Source organism: Bufo bufo, chromosome 11 (assembly GCF_905171765.1).
Source record: "Bufo bufo chromosome 11, aBufBuf1.1, whole genome shotgun sequence".
In the NCBI taxonomy this organism is placed as follows: Eukaryota; Metazoa; Chordata; class Amphibia; order Anura; family Bufonidae; genus Bufo; species Bufo bufo.
This window is the reverse complement of record NC_053399.1, coordinates 86617157-86641487: the sequence shown is the minus strand read 5'-3', so window position 1 is coordinate 86641487 and position 24331 is coordinate 86617157. Positions and strand designations below refer to the sequence as shown.

The following is a 24331-nucleotide window of genomic DNA, read 5'->3' as shown; positions in this document are numbered from 1 at the left end:
GAATTATGAACAGTTCCAAATACCAGTCAATATTGGCACAAAACCTCCAGGCTTCTGCTAGAAAGCTAAACATGAAGAGGAACTTCATCTTTCAGCATGACAACGACCCAAAGCATACATCCAAATCAACCAAGGAATGGCTTTACCAGAAGAAGATTAAAGTTTTGGAATGGCCCAGCCAGAGCCCAGACCTGAATCCGATTGAAAATCTGTGGGGTGATCTGAAGAGGGCTGTGCCCAGGAGATGCCCTCGCAATCTGACAGATTTGGAGTGTTTTTGCCAAGACGAGTGGGCAAATCTTGCCAAGTCAAAATGTGCCATGCTGATAGACTCATACCCATAAAGACTGAGTGCTGTAATAAAATCAAAAGGTGCTTCAACAAAGTATTAGTTTAAGGGTGTGCACACTTATGCAACCATATTATTTTTTTTAAATATTTTTTCTTCCCTCTACCTAAAAGATTTCAGTTTGTTTTTCAATTGAGTTGTACAGTTTATAGGTTACATTTAAGGTGGAAAAAGTTCTGAAATGATTTATCTTTATCTTTTAAAACATATCTTCACATTTTCGAACCATCTACATAGAAAATTGAATAATTTAGTAATCTCATTTGGCTAATATCCATAAAGATGTTTCAGAGCTCTTTCAGTGGGTCAGATATTGACGGACAGCATAGCTACCTAGAGGTGGCACTAAAGAGGGCATTGCACGTAACACTCGATACACCAGGATTGGATTTCATCATGCCCCATCCTTTTGTTCTCAAGGAAGTTTAGCAGCCATGAGAGTCGTCTTACAAGGGCTTAGTTGCCTCTCCCTATTGAGAACACATGCATGAATGTGTATATCGGGTATAGTCTATGGCCACCCTAAGGCTCTTTAAAGGGGTTTTCTAGGTCTTAGATATCATTGGCCTACCCTCATGATAGTACCAGATCAGTGGGTGTTCAACACCTGGCACCACCACCAATCTGTTGTTTCAGGCAGACAAAAACGACACAGTTGACAGAAGGCTTGGTCGACCAGGAATGTAGGGTCGGTGTTGATAGAAATGTACTGACTCTGACTCCAGCTTAAAAAATGTTATCTGTTATTAAAGGGTTTCTACCACCAGAAATACTGTTATGTAGCTGACTGACATTAGCGATTCGCTAATGTCAGCACTACTAAACAGTATGTTTCTAACAGTAGTTCCTGCACCCGTTTTTGTTAAAAAAAAGTACTTTTATAGATATGCTAATGAGCCTCTAGGTGCTATATGCGCGTCATTAGCATTTAGAGGGCTCCGTCCACTAACCATTTCAGCCGCCCATCGCGTCCCTCCAGCCCGCCCCGCTCCTGTTGATTGACGTGAAACTTCTCAGTATTGAGTACCAATTCCCGCGCCTGCGCCGCTTCTGTATTCGGCGCAGGCGCAGTGAGTGAATGCTGCGCTCCTGGTGCCGGCTTCCTCATTGTAACGTAGTTGGCGCAGGCGCACTGAGGAAGCCGGTGCCGGAAGAATACAGAAGCGCACGGCGCAGGCGCCGGAATTGGTACTTGATACTGAGAAGTTTCACGTCAATCAACAGGAGCGGGGCGGCGATACCACATGTGTGACACTTTTTTGCAGCCTAGGTGGGCAAAGGGGCCCAAATTCTAATGAGTATCTTTTAGGAGGGCATTTGGATTCCAGACTTCTTCTCACGCTTTAGGGCTCCTAAAATGCCAGGGCAGTATAAATACCCCACATGTGACCCCATTTTGGAAAGAAGACACCTAAGTGTCAGGGGGGGGGGGGGGGGTGTAGTGTAGTGGTGTTTGGTGCTACTTATTACAGAGCTGCCTGTGTCCTCTGGTGGTCGATCCAAGCAAAAGGGACCACCAGAGGACCAGGTAGCCGGTATATTAGACGCTGTTATCAAAACAGCGTCTAATATACCTTTTAGGGGTTAAAAAAATCGCATCTACAGCCTGCCAGCGAACGATCGCCGCTGGCATACTGCAGATCCACTCGCTTACCTCTGCTTCCTGTGAACGCGCGCGCATGTGTGCACGCGTTCACAGGAAATCTCGCCTCTCGCGAGAGGACGCGTATATGCGTCCAGGAGGAATAACAGGGCCGCCGCCAGGACGCAATCCTGCGTACGGCGGTCCTGAGCTGGTTAAGGAATATTTCAAGATGTGTAGTGAGAACTTTGTCCTCAAAGGTAAATCATGGAATCGGCTGTGAAAATTAAAAATTTTTAAAAAATTCCAGAAAATTTAGGCCCAAATTTTTTACTTTCAAAAGGGGAAACTGGAGAAAATGTACCCCCTAATTTATTGCCCATTTTCTCCTGATTACAGCAATACCCCATATGTGCTTGTATACTGCTATTTGGGCGTACCACAGGGGTCAGAAGGAAAGGAGCACCAAATGGCTTCTGGAAGGCAGATTTCACCAGAATAATTGACAGGCGCCATCTTGCAATTGAACACACCCTGAGGTAACCCTAGAATGGAAACCCCCAAAAAGTGACCCCATTCTGGAAACTACATCCCTCAAGGAATATTTCAAGGTGTGTAGTGAGCACTTAGACCCATCGGGCGTTTCACAGAATTAGGAAACGCTTGGCTGTGAAAATAAAAAATGTCTATTTTTTCCAGAAAAAATTGCTTTACACCCACATTTTTCACTTTCTCAAGGGGTAACAGGACAAAACTCACCCAACATTTTGTTCCCCATTTCCCCCCGAATACGCCAACAGCCCATATGTGCTCAAAAAATGATGTATGGCCGCAGGGCAGGCTTTAGAGTGGAAGGAGCACCATATGGCGGTTAGGAAAGAGGATTTAGCTGGAATGGTAATTGGGAGCTAAGTCGCATATGAAGACAAAAGGGGTAACAGGACAAAATGTACCCCACATTTTGTTCCCCATTTCCCCCCGAATACGCAAACACCCCATATGTGCTCAAAAAATGATGTATGGGCACATGGCAGGGCTCTAGATACAAACAGCTAAATATGGAATTTGCTGACCTGAATTGGCAGACATGGATTTTAGGTGCCATATTGCATTAAATAAATTCCTTGAGGTTCCCAGAAATGAAAAACCCCAAGAAGTGACCCCATTTCGGGAAGAGCACCCCCGTACGAACATTTTAAGTGGTGGAAAGGGTACTTTTTAGCAAACAGGTGTCTCACAGAAGGCAGAATTACTTGAGACAAGCATTTCAAAAGCACACATTTGTAGAAATGAAAAATTACTAGCAGACCCCAATTTTTCACTTTCACAAGGGGTTAAAAGAGAAAATGCGAACACCCCATATGTGCTCGTAGCCTGCTGTTTTGGTGCACAGCAGGCCTCTAGAGGCAAAGTGCAAAATATGGATTTTAGCTGTCATGTCGCATTTAAAAAATTTCCTGAGGTCCTCAGAAATGAAAAACCCCAAAAAGTGACCCCATTTCGGAAAGAGCACCCCCGTATGAACATTTTAAGTGGTGGAAAGGGTACTTTTTACCAAGCAGGTGTCTCACAGAAGGCAGAAGAACTAGAGAGAGGATTTCAAAGCACACATTTGTAAAAATGAAAAATTACTAGCAGACCCCAATTTTTCTTTTCTCAAGGGGTTAAAGGAGAAAATGCACCCCAGTATATGTTCCCCATTTTCTCCTCATTTTGCAAACACCCCATATGTGCTCGTAGCCTGCTGTATTGGCGCACAGAAGGCCTCTAGAGGCAAAGTGCAAAATATGGTTTTTGCAGGCTTGAATAAACAGACATGGATCTTAGCTGCCATGTCACATTTAAAAAATTTCCTGAAGTCCCCAGAAATGAAAACCCCCAAGAAGTGACCCCATCTCGGAAAGAGCACCCCCGTACGAACATTTTAAGTGGTGGAAAAGGTACTTTTTACCAAACAGGTGTCTCACAGAAAAGAATATGTAGTGGTTGTTGGGACTGAAGGAAAGTTCCTGTGTGGCCTGCAGTTCGAAGTAAAATGTACGCATTGTACATTGCCATCTGTACAATGTATACGGCCAGCTTTTTGTACCACACCTTAGTTTTACGCATGGCACTGTAGGACTTCAGAACTTGATCAGACAGATCAACCCCTCCCATGTGCCTGTTATAATTAAGGATGCAGTCTGGCTCGTTGACAGGGGTAGTGGTACCTCGCACTTGGGCAGGAGAACTGGTGTTGGTGTGAATGGTGGTTAGTACAAGGACATCCCTCTTGTCCTTGTACTTAACCTCCAGCATGTTCTCATGGCAGAGAGCCACGCACGCAGGTGTAGGTTCAAAAATCAAAAATACTACTAACTAAAATTGACTTATTTATATATACAGGGTGGGCCATTTATATGGATACACCTTAATAAAATGGGAATGGTTGGTGATATTAACTTCCTGTTTGTGGCACATTAGTATGTGTGAGGGGGGGAACTTTTCAAGATGGTTGGTGACCATGGCGGCCATTTTGAAGTCGGCCATTTTGAATCCAACTTTAGTTTTTTCAATAGGAAGAGGGTCATGTGACACATCAAACTTATTGGGAATTTCACAAGAAAAACAATGGTGGTTTTGGTTTTAACATAACTTTATTCTTTCATGAGTTATTTACAAGTTTCTGACCACTTATAAAATGTGTTCAATGTGCTGCCCATTGTGTTGGATTGTCAATGCAACCCTCTTCTCCCACTCTTCACACACTGATAGCAACACCGCAGGAGAAATGCTAGCATAGGCTTCCAGTATCCGTAGTTTCAGGTGCTGCACATCTTGTATCTTCACAGCATAGACAATTGCCTTCAGATGACCCTAAAGATAAAAGTCTAAGGCCTATTTCACACTGGCGTTGCGGGAAAATGTGCGGGTGCGTTGCGGGAACACCCGCGATTTTTCCGCGTGAGTGCAAAACATTGCAATGCGTTTTGCACTTGAGTGAGAAAAATCGCGCATGTTTGGTACCCAAACCCGAACTTCTTCACAGAAGTTCGGGCTTGGGATCGGTGTTCTGTAGATTGTATTATTTTCCCTTATAACATGGTTATAAGGGAACATAATAGCATTCTTAATACAGAATGCATAGTAAAACATCGCTGGAGGGGTTAAAAAAATATATAAAATCATTTAACTCACCTTAGTCCACTTGATCGCGGCCCGGCATCTCCTTCTGTCTCCTTTGTTGAATAGGACCTGTGGTGAGCATTCATTATAGGTCAAGGACCTTTGATGACGTCACTCCGGTCATCACATGGTACGTCACATGATCTTTTACCATGGTGAATCACCATGGTAAAAGATCATGTGACGTACCATATGATGACCGGAGTGACGTCATCAAAGGTCCTTGACCTATAATTAATGCTCACCACAGGTCCTATTCAACAAAGGAGACAGAAGGAGATGCCGGGCCGCGATCAAGTGGACTAAGGTGAGTTAAATGATTTTTTATTTATTTTTTAACCCTTCCAGCGCTGTTTTACTATGCATTCTGTATTCAGAATGCTATTATTTTCCCTTATAACCATGTTATAAGGGAAAATAATAATGATCGGGTCTCCATCCCGATCGTCTCCTAGCAACTGTGCGTGAAAATCGCACCGCATCCGCACTTGCTTGCGGATGCTTGCGATTTTCACGCAACCCCATTCATTTCTATGGGGCTTGCGTTACGTGAAAAACGCACAAAGAGGAGCATGCTGCGATTTTCACGCAACGCACAAGTGATGCGTGAAAATCACCGCTCATGTGAACGGCCCCATAGAAATGAATGGGTCAGGATTCCGTGCGGATGCTGTGCGTTCACCTCCCGCAACGCATCCACGCGGAAAACTCGCTCGTGTGAAAGGGACCTAAGGGGGTCAGATCAGGAGACCTTAGGGGCCATTCAACTGGCCCACGACGACCAATCCACTTTCCAGGAAACTGTTCATCTAGGAATGCTCGGACCTGACACCCATAATGTGGTGGTGCACCATCTTGCTGGAAAAACTCAGGGAACGTGCCAGCTTCAGTGCATAAAGAGGGAAACACATCATCATGTAGCAATTTCGCATATCCAGTGGCCTTGAGGTTTCCATTGATGAAGAATGGCCCCACTATCTTTGTACCCCATATACCACACCATACCATAAATTTTTTTCTTCCAACAGTCTTGGAGGGATCTATCCAATGTGGGTTAGTGTCAGACCAATAGCGGTGGTTTTGTTTGTTAACTTCACCATTCACATAAAAGTTTGCCTCATCACTGAACAAAATCTTCTGCGTAAACTGAGGGTCCTGTTCCAATTTTTGTTTTGCCCATTCTGCAAATTCAGTGCGCCGATCTGGGTCATCCTCGTTGAGATGCTGCAGTAGCTGGAGTTTGTAAGGGTGCCATTTGTGAGTAGCTAATATCCGCCGAAGGGATGTTCGACTAATGCCACTCTCCAGTGACATGCCGCAAGTGCTACGCTGTGGGCTCTTGCTGAATGAAGCTAGGACAGCCACTGATGTTTCTTCATTAGAGACAGATTTCATGCGTCCACATTTTGGCAAATCCAACACTGAACCAGTTTCACGAAACTTAGAAAGCAGTTTGCTAACTGTAGCATGGGAGATGGGTGGTCTCGTAGGGTGTCTTGCATTGAAATCTGCTGCAATGACCCGGTTACTGCGTTCACCAGACATCAACACAATTTCTATCCGCTCCTCACGTGTTAACCTCGGCGACATGTCAATGGCTGTAAACAAAGAGAAACTTGTAAATAACTCATGAAAGAATAAAGTTATGTTAAAACCAAGCACACCATTGTTTTTCGTGTGAAATTCCCAATAAGTTTGATGTGTCACATGACCCTCTTCCTATTGGAAAAACTAAAGTTGGATTCAAAATGGCCGACTTCAAAATGGCCGCCATGGTCACCACCCATCTTGAAAAGTTTCCCCCCTCACATATACTAATGTGCCAAAAACAGGAATGTGCCACAAACACCCATTTTATTAAGGTGTATCCATATAAATGGCCCACCCTGTATATTATGTATATAGCTAGCTGGCACCACAAAAAACACAAGTGCTGATCCTCACTTGCCAGTCACAGCTCGCACACAGAAAAAGTGGTGCAGAGCTGGAAAAGCCCCAAAAAAATGCCCCAAAAAAGACAAAAAAAAAACAAAAAAGGACAGAGAGGGGGATCTGAAACAGCTGTAGATGAGCCAAAGATCACTACAGCTGTTCCAGATGTTGTTCTTTTTCTTCTTCTTCTTCTTCTGAAAAGCACTGAGTGAAAAGCACTGATTTATGTGGTAGTAACACAAGTCCCAGCCAACAACGAGCAGCACAGAGGGGCACAGGTCCTCTTTGCAAGCAGTCACCAAGCTAGAATGGCTGCCTGCAGAGAGGCACCAATGGTTCTTTCTGCTGCATAGCGCTGCCATTGGCTGGAGCATTGTTCCAGCCAATCGCAGCGCTGGGAGGGGACATCAGTGCCTGATGTCCCATTCCTGACCTTGGAGGTGACATGGGCTGATGTAATCAGCCCCAATCACCTCCGTCCCAGTCACCAGCAGCACCACAGATAGGGCAATAGTAGTATAGCGCCAGTATAGCGCCGCCATAGGCTGGAGTATTGAACCAGCCAATCGCAGCGTTGGGAAGGGACTCCTGACCTAGGAGGAGACATGGGCTGATGTCATCAGCCCCTCCCACCTCTAGCCGAGCCCCCCTGCAGCTCCATACATTGCCGGCGCTGTGATCGGCCGGTCTTCACTAGCCAGCCAATCGCAGCGATCGAGGCTGCAGGGGGGCGGAAAAAATCCTCCTCACCTTCAGCTAAGATGGCTGACTGCCGATTAGTGCAGTCATCTTATTCTGGTCACCGCGCGATGACCGGAGTTATCCATGACGTACTATTACGTGTAGATGCGGTAAGTCACCGACTTTCATGACGTAGTAGTACGTCATGTGTCGGGAAGGGGTTAAAACACAAGAAAAACTCTATCAATCTGGTATAGCTGTAATCGTGCTGACCCTCAGAATAAAGTTAATTTGGCGATTTTACCGCATAGAGAAAGCCGTAAAAACAAAACCCAGATTTTCTTCTCTTCAAATTCCACACCATTTAAAAATTCTTTCCAGCTCCCCACTTCGTCGTACATAATATCAAATGGCGCTATTAGAAAGCACGACTCGTCCTGCAGAAAACGAGCCCTCGTACAGCTATGTTAACAGAAAAAAAATTTTGAAAAAGTTATGGCTCTGGGAAAGCAAAAACCGAAAATGAAAAAATTGAAACTCACTGCGTCAGGAAGCAGTTAAAAAGCGAGTAATGAAATAACTCAGTCGCTATAGGTATAAGTCCAAAATACTACCTTTCAGTCACTCTGCACCCTTTGGCCGCTGATTGGCTGGAGATCCTGTCCATCAAAATGTGCCTATAAAGGAAGCTAGGTTCCCGGCGCGCCCGCCCCCAGAAGAAGCTAGTCAGTGAAGTGTTCTAGGGAGAGCATATCCTCCCACCTATAGAAGCTCATTTTCAGTCAGGGTTTACTCAGAGCAGGGCGTTCCAGCCTCTTCTGAAGGCAGGAGGACTCTGGAGCAAGCTGACCGTGAAGGAGGAAGCAGCTGAGATGCCTTCAGCTTGTAATGGACACATGCAGGAGGAGGCTGTTACATGCAAGCTGGTTTTAAAAGTAACTGACATAATAAAGTGGGCAAAAACAGCCTTCATGAATGGGTGTGGACAGTCCACACGGCGATTTAGCCCGCGACAGCTGTCGCGTGACCAATGATCGTAGTGGAGCAGGGCTACCATAGGAATGAATGGGGTCTCAGCACGACTGCAGTGCGTTTTTCACTGATGGTTGCTAAGAGATGTTGTTTGTAAACCTTCAGGGTTTATTTTATCACGCGCGTGAAAAACGCTTTACACCCGCGCAGAAAAAACTGAACGCAATCGCAGACAAAACTGACTGAACTTGCTTGCAAGATGGTGCGAGTTTCACTGAACGCATCTGGAGCCCATCCGTCACGCTCGTGTGAAAGAGGCCTTAGGCTAGGGCGACACTTGTTGTACTAATAGTCAATGGCTTTGCCCTGCGACATTCTGCGACCTTCCAAGTTGGGCTTTTGTGCGACTGTTGTGTCGCATTCGCAACATGTTGCAGTGCAACACTATTGACTATCATTATGAAAGATGAAAAACAAACTTGCTGTCGCTGTGTAGCCCTTGCCTTATGGGATATGTATGAATTTAATTTTTTGTAAAAAAAAATTTCAATTGTTTGGGAGGTGAAAAGACCAAAAACAGGGAATCGACCATTTTGAATTCTTTCCGTTGTGCCGTTCATTGTACGGTATAAATAATTTTATATTTTAATAGTACGGACATTTTAGGACACAGCATTTTTTTTTTTTTTTTTTTAACTACGAATTTTAGTTTTTTATTATATATTTAAAGATCTTTACTTTATTTTTATTTTTTTACACCTGTCTATAGCTCCCCCTAGGGAACTATAACATGCAAGCACGTGATCGCTTCTCTCATAAACTGCATTGAGTTAAGCATGATGGAGTAGGTCCGGGTGCGTTCAGTGAAACTCACACTATTTTGCAAGCAAGTTCAGTCCGTTTTGTCTGCAATTGCGTTTAGTTTCTTCGCGCGGGTGTAATGCGTTTTCACGCGCGTGATAAAAAACTAAAGGTTTACAAACAACATCTCCTAGCGACCATCAGTGAAAAAATGGATTGCTTCCGGATGCAATGCGTTTTTCACTAAGGCTGGGTTCACACTTGAGCGTTTTACAGCGCGTTCAAACGCGCTGTAAAACGCTCAACACATGAAAACCAATGCTTCCCTATGGCCCTGGTTCTCACTTGAGCGTTTTACAGCGCTGAAAAACGCGCTGTAAAACGCCCTACGCTCAAACAAGTACTTGAGCTTCTTTGGGGCGTTTTGACGCGCGTTTGTGGCCATAGGACATTGCAGTCAATCACACAAACGCGCGTCAAACGCGCGTTTACTATTGCAAAAAACGCGCGTCAAAAACGCGCGTCAAAAACGCAGGTTAAACGCGCATATCAAAGACGCTCAGGTCTGAACCCAGCCTAAAGCCCCATTCACTTCTATGGGGCCAGGGTTGCGTGAAAAAAGCAGAATATAGAACATGCTGCGCTTTTCACGCAACGCAGAACTGATGCTTGATTGGAATTTCGCTATGACAGGCCTCACAGCCTTCAGAAGGCCCGAGGCTGCCATAGCATCCGAACGGCATCCGCAATCTCAGCACAGGGGAACCATTCTGTCACCAGGAGCTCAGCAATTTACCGCTCAGATGACATGGTTGCATTCGACCGCAGCATATATATATATTAACCCCTCAGATGCCTATGTTTAAAAAAAATAAAATAATATATATATATATATATATATATATAAAGAAAAAATGGCAGCACCAATTCACAAAAATATACAGCGGGTGCTATGTCCAAGGGTGTGACTCCTTACCCCAAAATAATAGTAGAAAACGGACAGCACATCCAGTAGAAAAAGATCAAAAACATACCCATCAGACACATCGGTCCACATGCAATCGATTGCCAAACTTGGCGTGTAACAACTAACAGTGCGCAGGCGCCAGGTTGCGTCCTGAATACATGATCTCATGCCGCAGCCGGAGTAGGCGTATCGTAAGCCTCCTCCCCTTTCAGACGTAACAAAACAGGTCACTGAATCCAACCTTCCAACGCGCATGCCGACATGGTAACGGGAAGCGCCATATTGGATATTGGCAAACTGCCCCAAGCTGTATAACTATTATAGTATCGGCAGGTAGGAAGCAAATAAAGGAAGGGGAAACTCCTTGTCAAAGGGGTACACCATCCTGATAGTGGGCATGCAATAAAAGCCCGACAGGCGCTGCCATGCCGATCGCGCAACTAAACACCCCCATACACGCCTTCTACCTCCTACCACAGCCAAAAACGGGGTTCTCCTGACAACTCTGGGATACAGTATAAAAGGCACAACCTGGACAATGGCACAAAAGACACTGAAATAGTTTTGTTTAATGATGGCATGGGATCATGATGCTGTTCCGTAGGGCATGTTCGTGTCTTCTCCATATTACTCAACATCATTCGTCCAAGATTTTGATGACTTACTCCTGCTCAAAATCTTGGATGAATGATGTTGCGTAATATGGAGAAGACACGAACATGCCCTACGGAACAGCATCATGATCTATTTATTTTATACTGTATCCCAGAGTTGTCAGGAGAACCCTGTTTTGGGCTGTGGTAGGAGGCGTGTATGGGGCGGGGGCGGTGCTTAGTTGCGCGATCGGCACGGCAGTGCCCGTCGGGCTTTCATTGCATGCCTACTATCAGGATGGTGTACCCCTTTGACAAGGAGTTTCCCCTTCCTTTATTTGCTTCCTACCTGCCGATACTATAATAGTTATACAGCTTGGGGCAGTTTGCCAATATCAAATATGGCGCTTCCCGACATGTTACCATGTGGGCATGCGCGTTGGAAGGTTGGAATCGGTGACCTGTTTTGTTACGTCTGAAAGGGGAGGAGGCTTACGATACGCCTACTCCGGCTACGGCATGAGATCATGTATTCAGGACGCAACCTGGCGCCTGTGCACTGCTAGTTGTTACACGCCAAGTTTGGCAATCGATTGCATGTGGACCGATGTGTCTGATGGGTATGTTTTTGATCTTATCCTTTACTCCACCTGGTGATATTTTTATTTGAGCATTATGTTTTTTTTTTTTTCATTTTTGCACTTTATTTTAGTCCCCCTAGGAGCCTTTAACGTGCAATCGACTGATCACTTCTCCCATACATTGCAATCATTTATTATAGACAGTGCTTGATAGGAACCTCTCTATGACAGACCTTGGAGCCCACACCCAATAACAATAGCTCTGCCCCCAAGTATGTAAGTGCTGTGCACATCCAAAAAAGCTCTAATACACCAAAACCAATATACAGCCACAATAAATATAGAAAATATATATACTTTATTAGTCACATCACAAGCAAAATAAATACTTTAAAAATAGCGGCATACATATACAGGAAATAATTGAACCACAATGGTACATCATACATAAAACATCAAAACTCCCTGAAAGGTACGGTACTAATGTGGAATCTCCATACCTAAAGTAGAGGATATGACTGATATGAAAGGTCAAAAAATGACCATAGTGTATAATGAACTCCAAATGGAGATACAAACAAATGCTGGGAATGGATCAAAATACCACATATAATACACTAAAGTGCCCAGTGCTTGATAGGAACCTTTCTATGACAGACCTTGGAGCCTCCAGAAGTTCCTAGGCTGCCATAGCAATGGAACCACTCCTGTGATCTCCTCACTGGGGAGACGGTCAGTCATCATGCATTTTTACTGTAACTATGTCAAACCGTTATTCTGAGGTCCCTAGAAGCAAAACTTGACTTCTTATTACTTTTGATGGGGGGGAAGGTCGAGAACTTTCTAGATGCAGTCCAAAATTGTATACTGACTGCTTATGTATCTTTTTTATATCATGTTAGGTTTCTTACAATCAAACTTTGCACAGATTGTTCAAGCCAAACCCGACCTGAGTGAAATATTAGATGTCCTCTTCTCCAAAAGAACATTGACACAAGAGGAACTAAACTTCATAACCGTCGGCTCCGTCCAGGAACAGATCAGGAAGACGTTACTCATGAACATCAACAAGGGTCAGGAGAGCTGTAGGGAGTTTCTCCAGCTCATGAACCATTACCATGAAGGATTGATGAGATCACTGAAACAAGGCGTGATTTGAAGAATTGTTGGAGTTGGTATTCCAGATATGATGCCATTAAATGGGCATTCCCATCCTAAATATTCCCAACTGTGGGACACGCACCTTCCTCTAGACTGTAGAATGGAGTCACTCGTATCCGCCCGGCCTGGATGCAGCAGTCAGAGGCGTTTGGACTTACTGAAGCAGCCCCATTCATCTATTTGGGTCTGACCACTTTTGGCTGCTGCATGCAGGTGGGGCGAGGTTGGGAGACCCCCAAACATAGATGGGAAATTTCCTGTAGGATAAACAATCATGTGAATAAGCTTTTCTTAAACCAGTCAGTGTTTTATATTACATAGAATGAAAAAAGGCACAGGTTAATAAAGTTAACCCATTGTTATATATCTTTCAGTGCTTAAAGGGCACCTATCAACAGGATCAAACTTAATGAACTAGTAGGGTTCACGCTGCTGATTAAGGCCTCTTTCACACTTGCGTTGTCCGGATCCGGCGTGTACTCCACTTGCCGGAATTACACGCCGGATCCGGAAAAACGCAAGTGTACTGAAAGCATTTGAAGACGGAACCGTCTTCCAAATGCGTTCAGTGTTACTATGGCACCCAGGACGCTATTAAAGTCCTGGTTGCCATAGTAGTAGTGGGGAGCGGGGGAGCGGTATACTTACAGTCCGCGCGGCTCCCCGGGCGCTCCAGAGTGACGTCAGAGCGCCCCATGCGCATGGATGACGTGATCCATGTGATCACATGATCCATGCGCTTGGGGCGCCCTGACGTCACTCTGGAGCGCCCGGGGAGCCGCACGGACGGTAAGTATACTGCTCCCCGCTCCCCACTACACTTTACCATGGCTGCCAGGACTTAAGCGTCCCGGCAGCCATGGTAACCACTCTGAAAAAGCTAAATGTCGGCTCCGGCAATGCGCCGAAACGACGTTTAGCTTAAGGCAGGATCCGGATCAATGCCTTTCAATGGGCATTAATTCCGGATCCGGCCTTGCGGCAAGTGTTCCGGATTTTTGGCCGGAGCAAAAAGCGCAGCATGCTGCGGTATTTTCTCCGGCCAAAAAACGTTCCGTTCCGGAACTGAAGACATCCTGATGCATCCTGAACGGATTTCTCTCCATTCAGAATGCATTAGGATAATCCTGATCAGGATTCTTCCGGCATAGAGCCCCGACGACGGAACTCTATGCCGGAAGACAAGAACGCAGGTGTGAAAGAGCCCTAAAATGATACCGGTCTTATGAAAATTGATTGTAGAGTTCCTGAGAAAAAAAGACTTTTATTCTTAATGCATTTGTGGGCTTCATCACTCTGAGGGGCGGGGCCACTCAGTGCATCTCAGCTTTCTGGGACTGGCCATGCCCCTTGGTTCACTGGAGCCCCCAGTTACATAAAAAATAAAGATCTGTTTTCTTGGGAACGACACAACCGATTTTAACAAGATAGGTATCATTTTAATCAGCGGGATTAACCCTAACAGCCAACTGAACCTACCGTATTTTTCGCCCTATAAGACGTACCGGCCGATAAGATGCACCTAAGTTGTTGAGGAGGAAAATAAGAAAAAAAATATTTTTAGCCAAAAGGTGTGCTTTTGGTTGGTTTGAACTAATGGCGGTCTGTGAATGACACTATTATGGGGGATCTGTGGATGATGCACTGTTATGTGGGGGATCTGTGGATGGCACTGTTATGGGGGGTGCTGTCGATGGCACTGTTATGGGGGGGGGGCTGTGGATGGCATTATGATGGTGGGGGGGGTCTGTGGATGGCATTATGATGGTGGGAGGGATCTGTGGATGGCATTATGATGGTGGGGGGGATCTGTGGATGGCATTATGATGGTGGGGGGGATCTGTTGATGGCATTATGATGGTGAGGGGGATCTGTGGATGGCATTATGATGGGGGGGGGATCTGTGGATGACACTGCTATATGTGTCATCCACAGATCCCCCCCCATAACAGTCCCATCCACAAATCCCCCCATCATAATGCCATCCACAGACCCCCCCCATCATTATGCCATCCACAGATCCCTAAGGAGGGTCTGTAGTAGGCGGGGAGAGCGGCGGGGCCGTGCAGGCACTGTACTCTGGCCCCCCCGCTCAGTATGTACTGTATACGTAGTGTTAATCATCATATCTAAACTGCGCTCCCCATGTGTACTGTACTTACCAGTACACGCCACGCTCCTGTAGTAAGCACTAGCAGCTAGCAGGCAGGCCGGGCTGCAGGCGGCCGTAACTCACGGAGGTCACGTGCCTGCTCCGCCTACTTTATGAATGAAGTAGGCGGAGCAGGCATGTGACCTCAGTGAGTTACCGGCCCGGCCTGCCTGCTAGCTGCTAGTGCTTACTACAGGAGCGTGACGTGTATCGGTAAGTACGGTACACATGAGGGGCACGGGGAGCGCAGTTTAGATATGATGATTAACACTACGTATACAGTACATACTGAGCGGCAGGGCCAGAGTACAGTGCCTGCACGGCCCTGCCGCTCTCCCACCTACTACAGACCCTCCTCACTAACAGCCTCGGAGACTGTGATGTAAATTGCCAGCATTTGCCCCATAAGACACAGGGGCACTTTTCCCCCACTTTTGGGGGGAAAAAGTGCGTCTTATGGGGCGAAAAATACGGTACATGGTTTCATAGAGTTGGTACTGCTGACAGGTGCCCTTTAATCCTAGCCCTTTTTAAATGGTGATGTGGTGTCAACCATTGCTACCTCTTGGGCTAGGGCAATCCATAGGTTGACTTTACTCGAACTGCAGAGAACCCTTTCCTGTATTGATATCTGAATCACCTTTCTTCCACTCGTAATGAATGTCCCCTGTTTCTTTGTACACTTCTTGGAATTAATATCTAATGATCACACATATATTTATACATGTTAAGCACTGTTCACATCAAATGTACACGTCAAGAGAATTGTTTTACATGTGCGTTTGACAAAAGGCCAACATCACGCTGTTTTGTCCTCTGCCGATGGATAGAACCCATGCACACCTTTGATGTATACTCAGGGAGCCTTCCTTAGGGAGGAACCGTTCTAAACATTAAAAGTTATTTGTGAAATTAATTGATGTTTCTGTGATGTGTCTGTGTTGTATCTGTTATTCCCCGTGGCCGCAACATTGGTGTACCTGGGAATCACAGGTTAAGAACCTGATAATTATATGGTATCATTATAGCTACAGAGCAGAATGTGGCATGAAAAAGTAAAGGTCAAAATGATCAGAGATCAATAGAAGCTAGATAGATATGAGATAGATATCATTGAAGGGGTTATCCAAGACTATTAAGTTCCCCCCATATGCCCGGGCCCCTCACACTGAATATGCTTACCTCAATCCCCGCTCCCGGCGCCTCTCCTTGTCCCCGTGCCACCGCCGCTGCTTCTCCCCGCGCTCAAATGAAAACATCCAGTGTCAGGGGGGAGCAGCCAATGGCAGGCAGGGACGGTCCTTCCTAGCATTTAATATGGCATACAGTGTAGTGGCAAGTGGGAAAAATATTCCAAATGTGGTGGAATTGGAAAAAAAAAATTACAATTCCGCCACAGTTTTCTGTGTTTTGTCCCTACGTGTTATGTATGTGTAAAAACTGACCTGTACCCTTCATTCTCTAGGTCAGTACGATTAAAACGATACCACATATGTGTATGGTTTTGTGTGTTTTAATACTGAAAAAATTGAAACTTTGAACAATTAGATGTACAGGGTGGGCCATTTATATGGATACACCTTAATAAAATAGGAATGGTTGGTGATATTGACTTCCTGTTTGTGGCACATTAGTATATGTGAGGGGGGAAACTTTTCAAGATGGGTGGTGACCATGGCGGCCATTTTGAATCCAACTTTTGTTTTTTCAATAGGAAGAGGGTCGTGTGACACATCAAACTTATTGGGAATTTCACCCGAAAAACAATGGTGTGCTTTGTTTTAACGTAACGTTATTCTTTCATGAGTTATTTACAAGTTTCTCTTTGTTTACAGCCATTGACATGTCGCCGAGGTTAACACGTGAGGAGCGGATAGAAATTGTGTTGATGTCTGGTAAACGCAGTCATTGCAGCAGATTTCAATGCAAGACACCCTACGAGACCACCCATCTCCCATGCTACTGTATCCACTGCTTGCTAAGTTTCGTGAAACTGGTTCAGTGTTGGATTTGCCAAAATGTGGACGCATGAAATCTGTCTCTAATGAAGAAACATCAGTGGCTGTCCTAGCTTCATTCAGCAAGAGCCCACAGCGTAGCACTCGCCGCATGTCACTGGAGAGTGGCATTAGTCGAACATCCCTTCGGCGGATATTAGCTACTCACAAATGGCACCCTTACAAACTCCAGCTACTGCAGCATCTCAACGAGGATGACCCAGATCGGCGCACTGAATTTGAAGAATGGGCAAAACAAAAATTGGAACAGGACCCTCAGTTTACGCAGAAGATTTTGTTCAGTGATGAGGCAAACTTTTATGTGAATGGTGAAGTTAACAAACAAAACCACCGCTATTGGTCTGACACTAACCCACATTGGATAGATCCCTCCAAGACTGTTGGAACAAAAAAATTGATGGTATGGTGTGGTATATGGGGTACAAAGATAGTGGGGCCATTCTTCATCAATGGAAACCTCAAGGCCACTGGATATGCGAAATTGCTACATGATGATGTGTTTCCCTCTTTATGCACTGAAGCTGGCACGTTCCCTGAGTTTTTCCAGCAAGATGGTGCACCACCACATTATGGGTGTCAGATGAACAGTTTCCTGGAAAGTGGATTGGTCATCGTGGGCCAGTTGAATGGCCCCCAAGGTCTCCCGATCTGACCCCCTTAGACTTTTATCTTTGGGGTCATCTGAAGGCAATTGTCTATGCTGTGAAGATACGAGATGTGCAGCACCCGAAACTACGGATACTGGAAGCCTGTGCTAGCATTTCTCCTGCGGTGTTGCTATCAGTGTGTGAAGAGTGGGAGAAGAGGGTTGCATTGACAATCCAACACAATGGGCAGCACATTGAACACATTTTATAAGTGGTCAGAAACTTGTAAATAACTCATGAAAGAATAAAGTTACGTTAAAACCAAGCACACCATTGTTTTTCTTGTGAAATTCCCAATAAGTTTGATGTGTCACATGACCCTCTTCCTATTGAAAAAACAAAAGTTGGATTCAAAATGGCTGACTTAAAAATGGCCGCCATGGTCACCACCCATCTTGAAAAGTTTCCCCCCTCACATATACTAATGTGCCACAAACAGGAAGTTAATATCACCAACCATTCCCATTTTATTAAGGTGTATCCATATAAATGGCCCACCCTGTATTTTTAATTTTTTTTTACATTTCCATATTCCGACTCCCATTACTTTTTTTTATAGCTATGTCTACTGAGCTGTAAGGGGGCTCATGTTTTGTCGGACAATCTGTAGCTTTTATTTATTCCTTTTTTAGAGGGTGTGTGACTTTTTGATCACATTTTATTACATTTTTTGGGGTAAGAGAGGCGAGGAAGAAATGGCGAATCGTCCATTTTGATATTTTGTTTCCATTAACCCATTCGCCATATAGGATAAATATTTTTAAATTTTGATAGTACAGCCTTTTACGTTTTTGTAGCCCCTCTAGGAGGCTACAGTATCTACTAATTATTATTTTTTTTGTTTTTACTTATACTGCATTTTCATAGAACTACAGTATAAGCTTAAATTGCTGCTATCCTATGTTGGTCTGCCACCTGCTGGTCAGAATAGCAATTGCAGCTCTAATACGCTGGGTCTCTTCAGATCACCGCAGGGGGGGAGACTGTCTTTTTCACCATTTAGATGCCGTGGTCGCACTTTACAATGGTATTTAAAGGCTTAAATGCCTGCGATCGGCATTATTGCTGGTCGCAGACATAAGCCACGGGCTTCTGCTGGTTGAAATTTCTTTATTTTCCGGTTCACACAGCCATATGAGGGCTTGTTTTTTGCGAGACAAGTTGTACTTTCTAATGCTATCATTTAATATTGCATAGGATGTAGTGGCTGTAGAAAAAAATGATTTTCATGGCCATATTCTGACCCCCATAACTTTTTTATAGTTATGTCTATGGAGATGTGTGGGGGCTAATTTTTTCGGGATGATCTTTAATTTTTGATAATACAATTTTGGGGTGTGTATGACTTTTTATTAATTTTTTGGGGAGATAAAATGATAGCTGATTTACATTTTTTTATTTTTTCCAGTAAGCCATTCACCATATGGGATAACTTTTTAAATATTTTAATAGTACGGGCATTTTTGCATGCGGCGATGCCCATGATACCCTTTTTTGTTTGTTTGATTATTTATTTAGATTTTAGGGAAAGGGGAATGATTTTAAGTTTATATTCTTTTCAAACTTTTAACTTTTTTTTTACTTTTTGTTTTCCCCAAGTGGACCACAACTTGCAATCATAAATCTTCAACTTGTACAGAATAATGAAATTTGCTCCATTATTCTGTACAGAAATTGCTACATCCCAGTTCAGTGCTGCCATCTGCTGGCCTGAACCGGGATATTAATAATGAGCCTGGAAGCCTGAGTTGGAGCCTGTAACTCATTATTAGATCAGGCCGATTTCCCTGATCTTCGCCGGGGAAGAGCGTGACCTGGAACCACGCTCTTCCTTGTATTAGCCCTCAGGTGCCGTGGTCACATTTGACCGCGGAATCGGAGGTGTTAAATGTCCTCAGTCAGCATTAGCGCCAATCGCGGACATTAGCTGCGACTGCCTGCTGTATGGAACAGCAGGCACCCGGCAGCTATGGTGCTTGCTTGGCCCTGGATTGGGCGACCATCTTTAATCCCTTAAGGACTCAGCCCTATTTCACCTTAAGGACTTGGCCATTTTTTGCAAATCTGACCAGTGTCACTTTAAGTGCTGATAACTTTAAAACGCTTTGACTTATCCAGGCCGTTCTGAGATTGTTTTTTCGTCACATATTGTACTTCATGACACTGCTAAAATTGGGTCAAAAAAGTTAATTTTTTTGCATAAAAAAAAATACCATATTTCTTGAAGATCCAGTGGGTCTGATGCCTGTATAATACAGTACAGTACAATATATATTGTACTATACTGTATTTTACTTACACTTTGTCTGAACATATCTCTGCCTTTAGCACAGATCTGTTCAGCACCATGGACAGCAGGATGCCTGAGACGGCGTCCTGTTGCCATGGGAACCTTCCCCGTCTGCTCAATAGTGGTCAGAACTTCGCAGACGGGGAAGGGTAAGGACGGGTCTGTCGGGGGGCTGTCTGGGGGCTCTCTCCCTCTCCCATCGGGGGGCTGCAAAGGCACAGCAGCCCCCGATGTGAGAGGGAGGGAGCTCCCTGAGCTGTTAACCTTTTCCATACAGCGGTCCGTACGGACCGCTGTATGGAAAGGGTTAAACGGCTGACATCGCATCACCGATGTCAGCCGTTTATACCAGGGTGTCAGCAATGTGCTGGCACCCTGGTATACCCACTGTCCACCAACGATTATTCAAGGGGAGGCAGGCAGGGGGGGTTAATAAAACTTTATTTCGGGCATTTTAAAGTTTGATCCCCGCGGTCAGAGACCGCGGGGATCAGAATCGGCTAAAAGCGCAGCAAACCGCAGGTCTGAATTGACCTGCGGTTTTCTGCGATCGTCGATACGGGGGGGTGTCAAATGACCCCCCCCTGCATTGTTACGGGATGCCGGCTGAATGATTTCAGCCGGCATCCCGTTCCGATTAACCCCCGCGGCGCCGGAATTGCGAATTAAAGCCATGACGTACCGGTACATCATGGGTCCTTAAGGATTCGGGACCCATGCCGTACCGGTACGTCCTAAGTCCTTAAGGGGTTAAAGACCCGACATCCACCGTACATGTATGTCGGATGTCAGGAAGGGGTTAATAATGGACATCTGCGCGCAAACAGATGAGGATACTCCTTTAAAGGATATCCCTTTATCCCCAAGATAGGTCATTAGTTTCTGATCGGTGGAGGTCCAACACCTGGCAACCCTGCTGATCAGCTGTTTGAAGAGCTTACCAAGCTCACCGCCATCCATTGTATAGCGACTGTGTTTGGTATTGCAGTTGAGGCCCATTCATTTGAATAGGACTAAGCTGTAAATAGACCATGTGATTGATAGCTGTGATGTCCCAGGCCTAGGAGGAAGCCACAGGGCTCACAGTAATGCCACGGTCCAGCTGATCAGTGGAGGTGCAGGGAATTGGACCGATCAGAAATTGATGACCTGTTCTGAGGGGAAAAAAACACAATAGTTATCTTTTCAGTCCCACGTCAATCTGATTTCAAAATGCTCCTTTTCTTAATAAAAAAAATTAAATAATATACCTCAAAGGGATTGTGCTACCATTAAAAGTTTTTTTTTAATAATTTAGCATAAAAAACTAATTACTTTTTGTTTTAAAAATGTTTCAGTTTTAAGATGTTCTCTTTACTTTACGATAATGGTGACCCCAGGTGTTTAAACTGCATAGTAATGTGCACGTCCACCTGCTAAAGTGGTCACCCATGCTCAGCTCCATCCTTCGGCCTCCAACCATATCTACTGTTAGTATTGGTGACATTTACAGGGCGCGAGGTACGGTGCAAAGGCCACACTCCCTTCTTCTCCGAAGAATTTACTTTTATTTTTATTATAATTAATGGTGCAAAGGGCACACCCCTTGAGCTATGATAGGAAAAGAGTGGCAGCATAAAGAACATGACCCGTGAAATGTGACAGTTACAGGGAGAGAGCTACAGAAGAAAAGACGCATCTCTTGAGTTGTGATCAAGAGAAAGATGCAGCAGAAAATACACTCCTCTTGATCTGTGACAGTTACAACGAGAGAGCAGCAGTAGACAGGACACACATCCAGAGTTGTAATAGGAAGAGAGATGCACCAGAACAAACATGCTCCTGAGCTGTGACAGTTACAGAAGGAGAGCTGCAGTGGAAAGGGCACTCCCCATGAGCTCTAATAGGGAGAGAGCTGCAGCGGAAAAGACACCCCCCTGAGCTGTGATAGTTAGAGGGAGAGAGCTGCAGTAGAAAGGACCAACCCCCTGAGCTGTGATAGGGAGAGAGCTGCAACAGAAATGACACACCCCTGAGTTGTGATAGGAAGAGAGCTTCAGCAGAAGACACACCCCTGAGCTGTGATAGGTAGAGAGCTGCAGTAGAAAGGACCAACCCCCTGAGCTGTGATAGGGAGAGAGCTGCAGCAGAAATGACACACCCCTGAGTTGTGATAGGAAGAGAGCTTCAGCAGAAGACACACCCCTGAGCTGTGATAGGTAGAGAGCTGCAGTAGAAAGGACCAACCCCCTGAGCTGTGATAGGGAGAGAGCTGCAGCAGAAATGACACACCCCTGAGTTGTGATAGGAAGAGAGCTTCAGCAGAAGACACCCCCCTGAGCTGTGATAGGTAGAGAGCTGCAGTAGAAAGGACACACCCCCTGAGCTGTGATAGTTAGAGGGAGAGAGCTGCAGTAGAAAGGACCAACCCCCTGAGCTGTGATAGGGAGAGAGCTGCAGCAGAAATGGCACACCCCTGAGTTGTGATAGGAAGAGAGCTATAGTGGCAAAGACATGCCCCTGAGCTTTGAAAGGCAGAGAGCTGCAGCAGTAATTATATGACCCCCTGGGCGGTGACAGGTACAGGGAGAGCGCAGCAGCAGAATGGACACTCCCCTTGAGCTGTCAGCTTGATATAAATCTAGCAGAGCAATGAATGGGGAGATCTCTGGATCCATGTGAGGTACAGGGCTGGTTCTAGGTTTATTAGAAAGATATTGTCATGGACAATAGGATGTCTGATTTTCATTTTTACAATAAACATGGGAATAACCCCTTTAATCGCATAAGTTATATACATTCTAGTATTATAATTTGTATTATTTTATTAATTATTCTTAATTTCTATGTTTATAGTTTTTTTTTTCCAATTACTTCAATTTTCTATTATTTATTATCATTACATTTTGTAGGCTTTTATATGTATATTATAGCAGCAAAAACCATCATATAAACATCATATAAACTCTGTTATTAACTGGAACTCATATTCTTTTTAGGATGAAGGTGACGACATCTCAGCACATCAATTACTATCTTCCCTCCAGCTAAGATTAACTTTAAACTTATTTTTTTTTCTACCTTCATATACCATAACAAATCATTTGTATTTTGCTGTCGGAGCCCAAGAGGATTCATAATGGGGAGAAGGAATATTATTTCCTTCAGAGTGGCTGGGGAGTAATAGAGGCGTGTAACACCCTCAGCAGAATGAACCAAGGGACAAACAGTAGGCGCGCGTCACCGCTCTCCGAAGAATTCACTTTTATTATAATTAATGGGAGGTAGAGCATAGAGGTCTGTGCACCTGTGATATGGGCCCCAGGAGTCAGAACGAGGGGCCCAGAGACCAATGTTATACAATATGCAATTAAAGCATTGTAGAAGCAACCTCAGAGTCCCATAGGACCTACTGTACCTAGAGGCTGTCTTAATTATTCAGTCAATTCTTATCGGACCAGTGGGACACCAAGACTGTCTCTTTCTTAAAAAGTGTTACATTGTTTAAAATGTATCTAATTTTTATATTATTATATGTATTATTTTTTAATTATTATTTTTAATTGTATAATTTTTATATTATTATTAGTGATATTTTATATAATATAAATTATAATTTTTTGTAGCGTTTATATTATTTTATATTATTTTTATATTATTATTTTGTATTTTTATATTATTAGTGATATTTTATATAATATAAACTATTATTATTTGTATCATTTATATTATTTGATTTTATTTTTTGTAAGTAGCGTTTATATTATTTTATATTATTTTTATATTATTATTTAGTATTTTTATATTATTAGTGATATTTTATATAATATAAACTATTATTATTTGTATCATTTATATTATTTGATATTATTTTTTATTTTTTGTATTATAGCATTATTGAAAGAGTGATAATACAATAAATGATAAAATACCTAAAAAAAACCTATAAAAATCTAAAACTTTGTCATTATATAAAGTGAACTTTTAGTTACATTAATTAAAGGGGTCTTCCAACAATAAACTTTTTAAACAGACGAGACCTCTTCAGAGTGGCTGGGACCAGCAGTGGGGTTCATACTTACCTGGTCCTCACCATTGGATTCTGGCTGCATTGAAAGAGTGATAATAAAGAACAGTAGAAATAATACAATAAATGATAAAATACCTAAAAAAATAAAATAAAATACAAAAAATATGTAAATAATAAAAATATAAAACGGTTTCATTATTTAAAGTGAACTTTTGGTTATATTAATTAAAGGGGTCATCCAACACTAAACTTTTTGAACAGACCTCTTCAGAGTGGCTGGACCTGCGGTGGGGTTCATACTTACCTGGTCCCCACCACTGGATTCTGGCTGCGTCGGCTCCGCAGCTCCAGAGTTTCTGGTAATCGACATCATCTTGATGGGCTTCATGTGAACACTGCAGCCAGTCATATAACTTAAAGGGGTTATCCAA

General features: G+C 44.0%; 1 protein-coding gene across 1 annotated transcript in view; it reads left to right on the top strand.

Moving 5' to 3' along the window:
- The window catches only part of LOC120982203 (receptor-interacting serine/threonine-protein kinase 4-like), a 43064-nt gene extending 29844 nt beyond the window's left edge, over window positions 1-13220 (top strand). The window contains exon 10 of the mRNA XM_040412200.1: window positions 12526-13220. Within this exon, the coding sequence (XP_040268134.1) occupies window positions 12526-12782 (257 nt within the window). The 3' untranslated portion in view covers window positions 12783-13220. The remainder of the gene's footprint in view (window positions 1-12525) is intronic.
- The last annotated feature ends 11111 nt before the right edge of the window (window positions 13221-24331 follow it).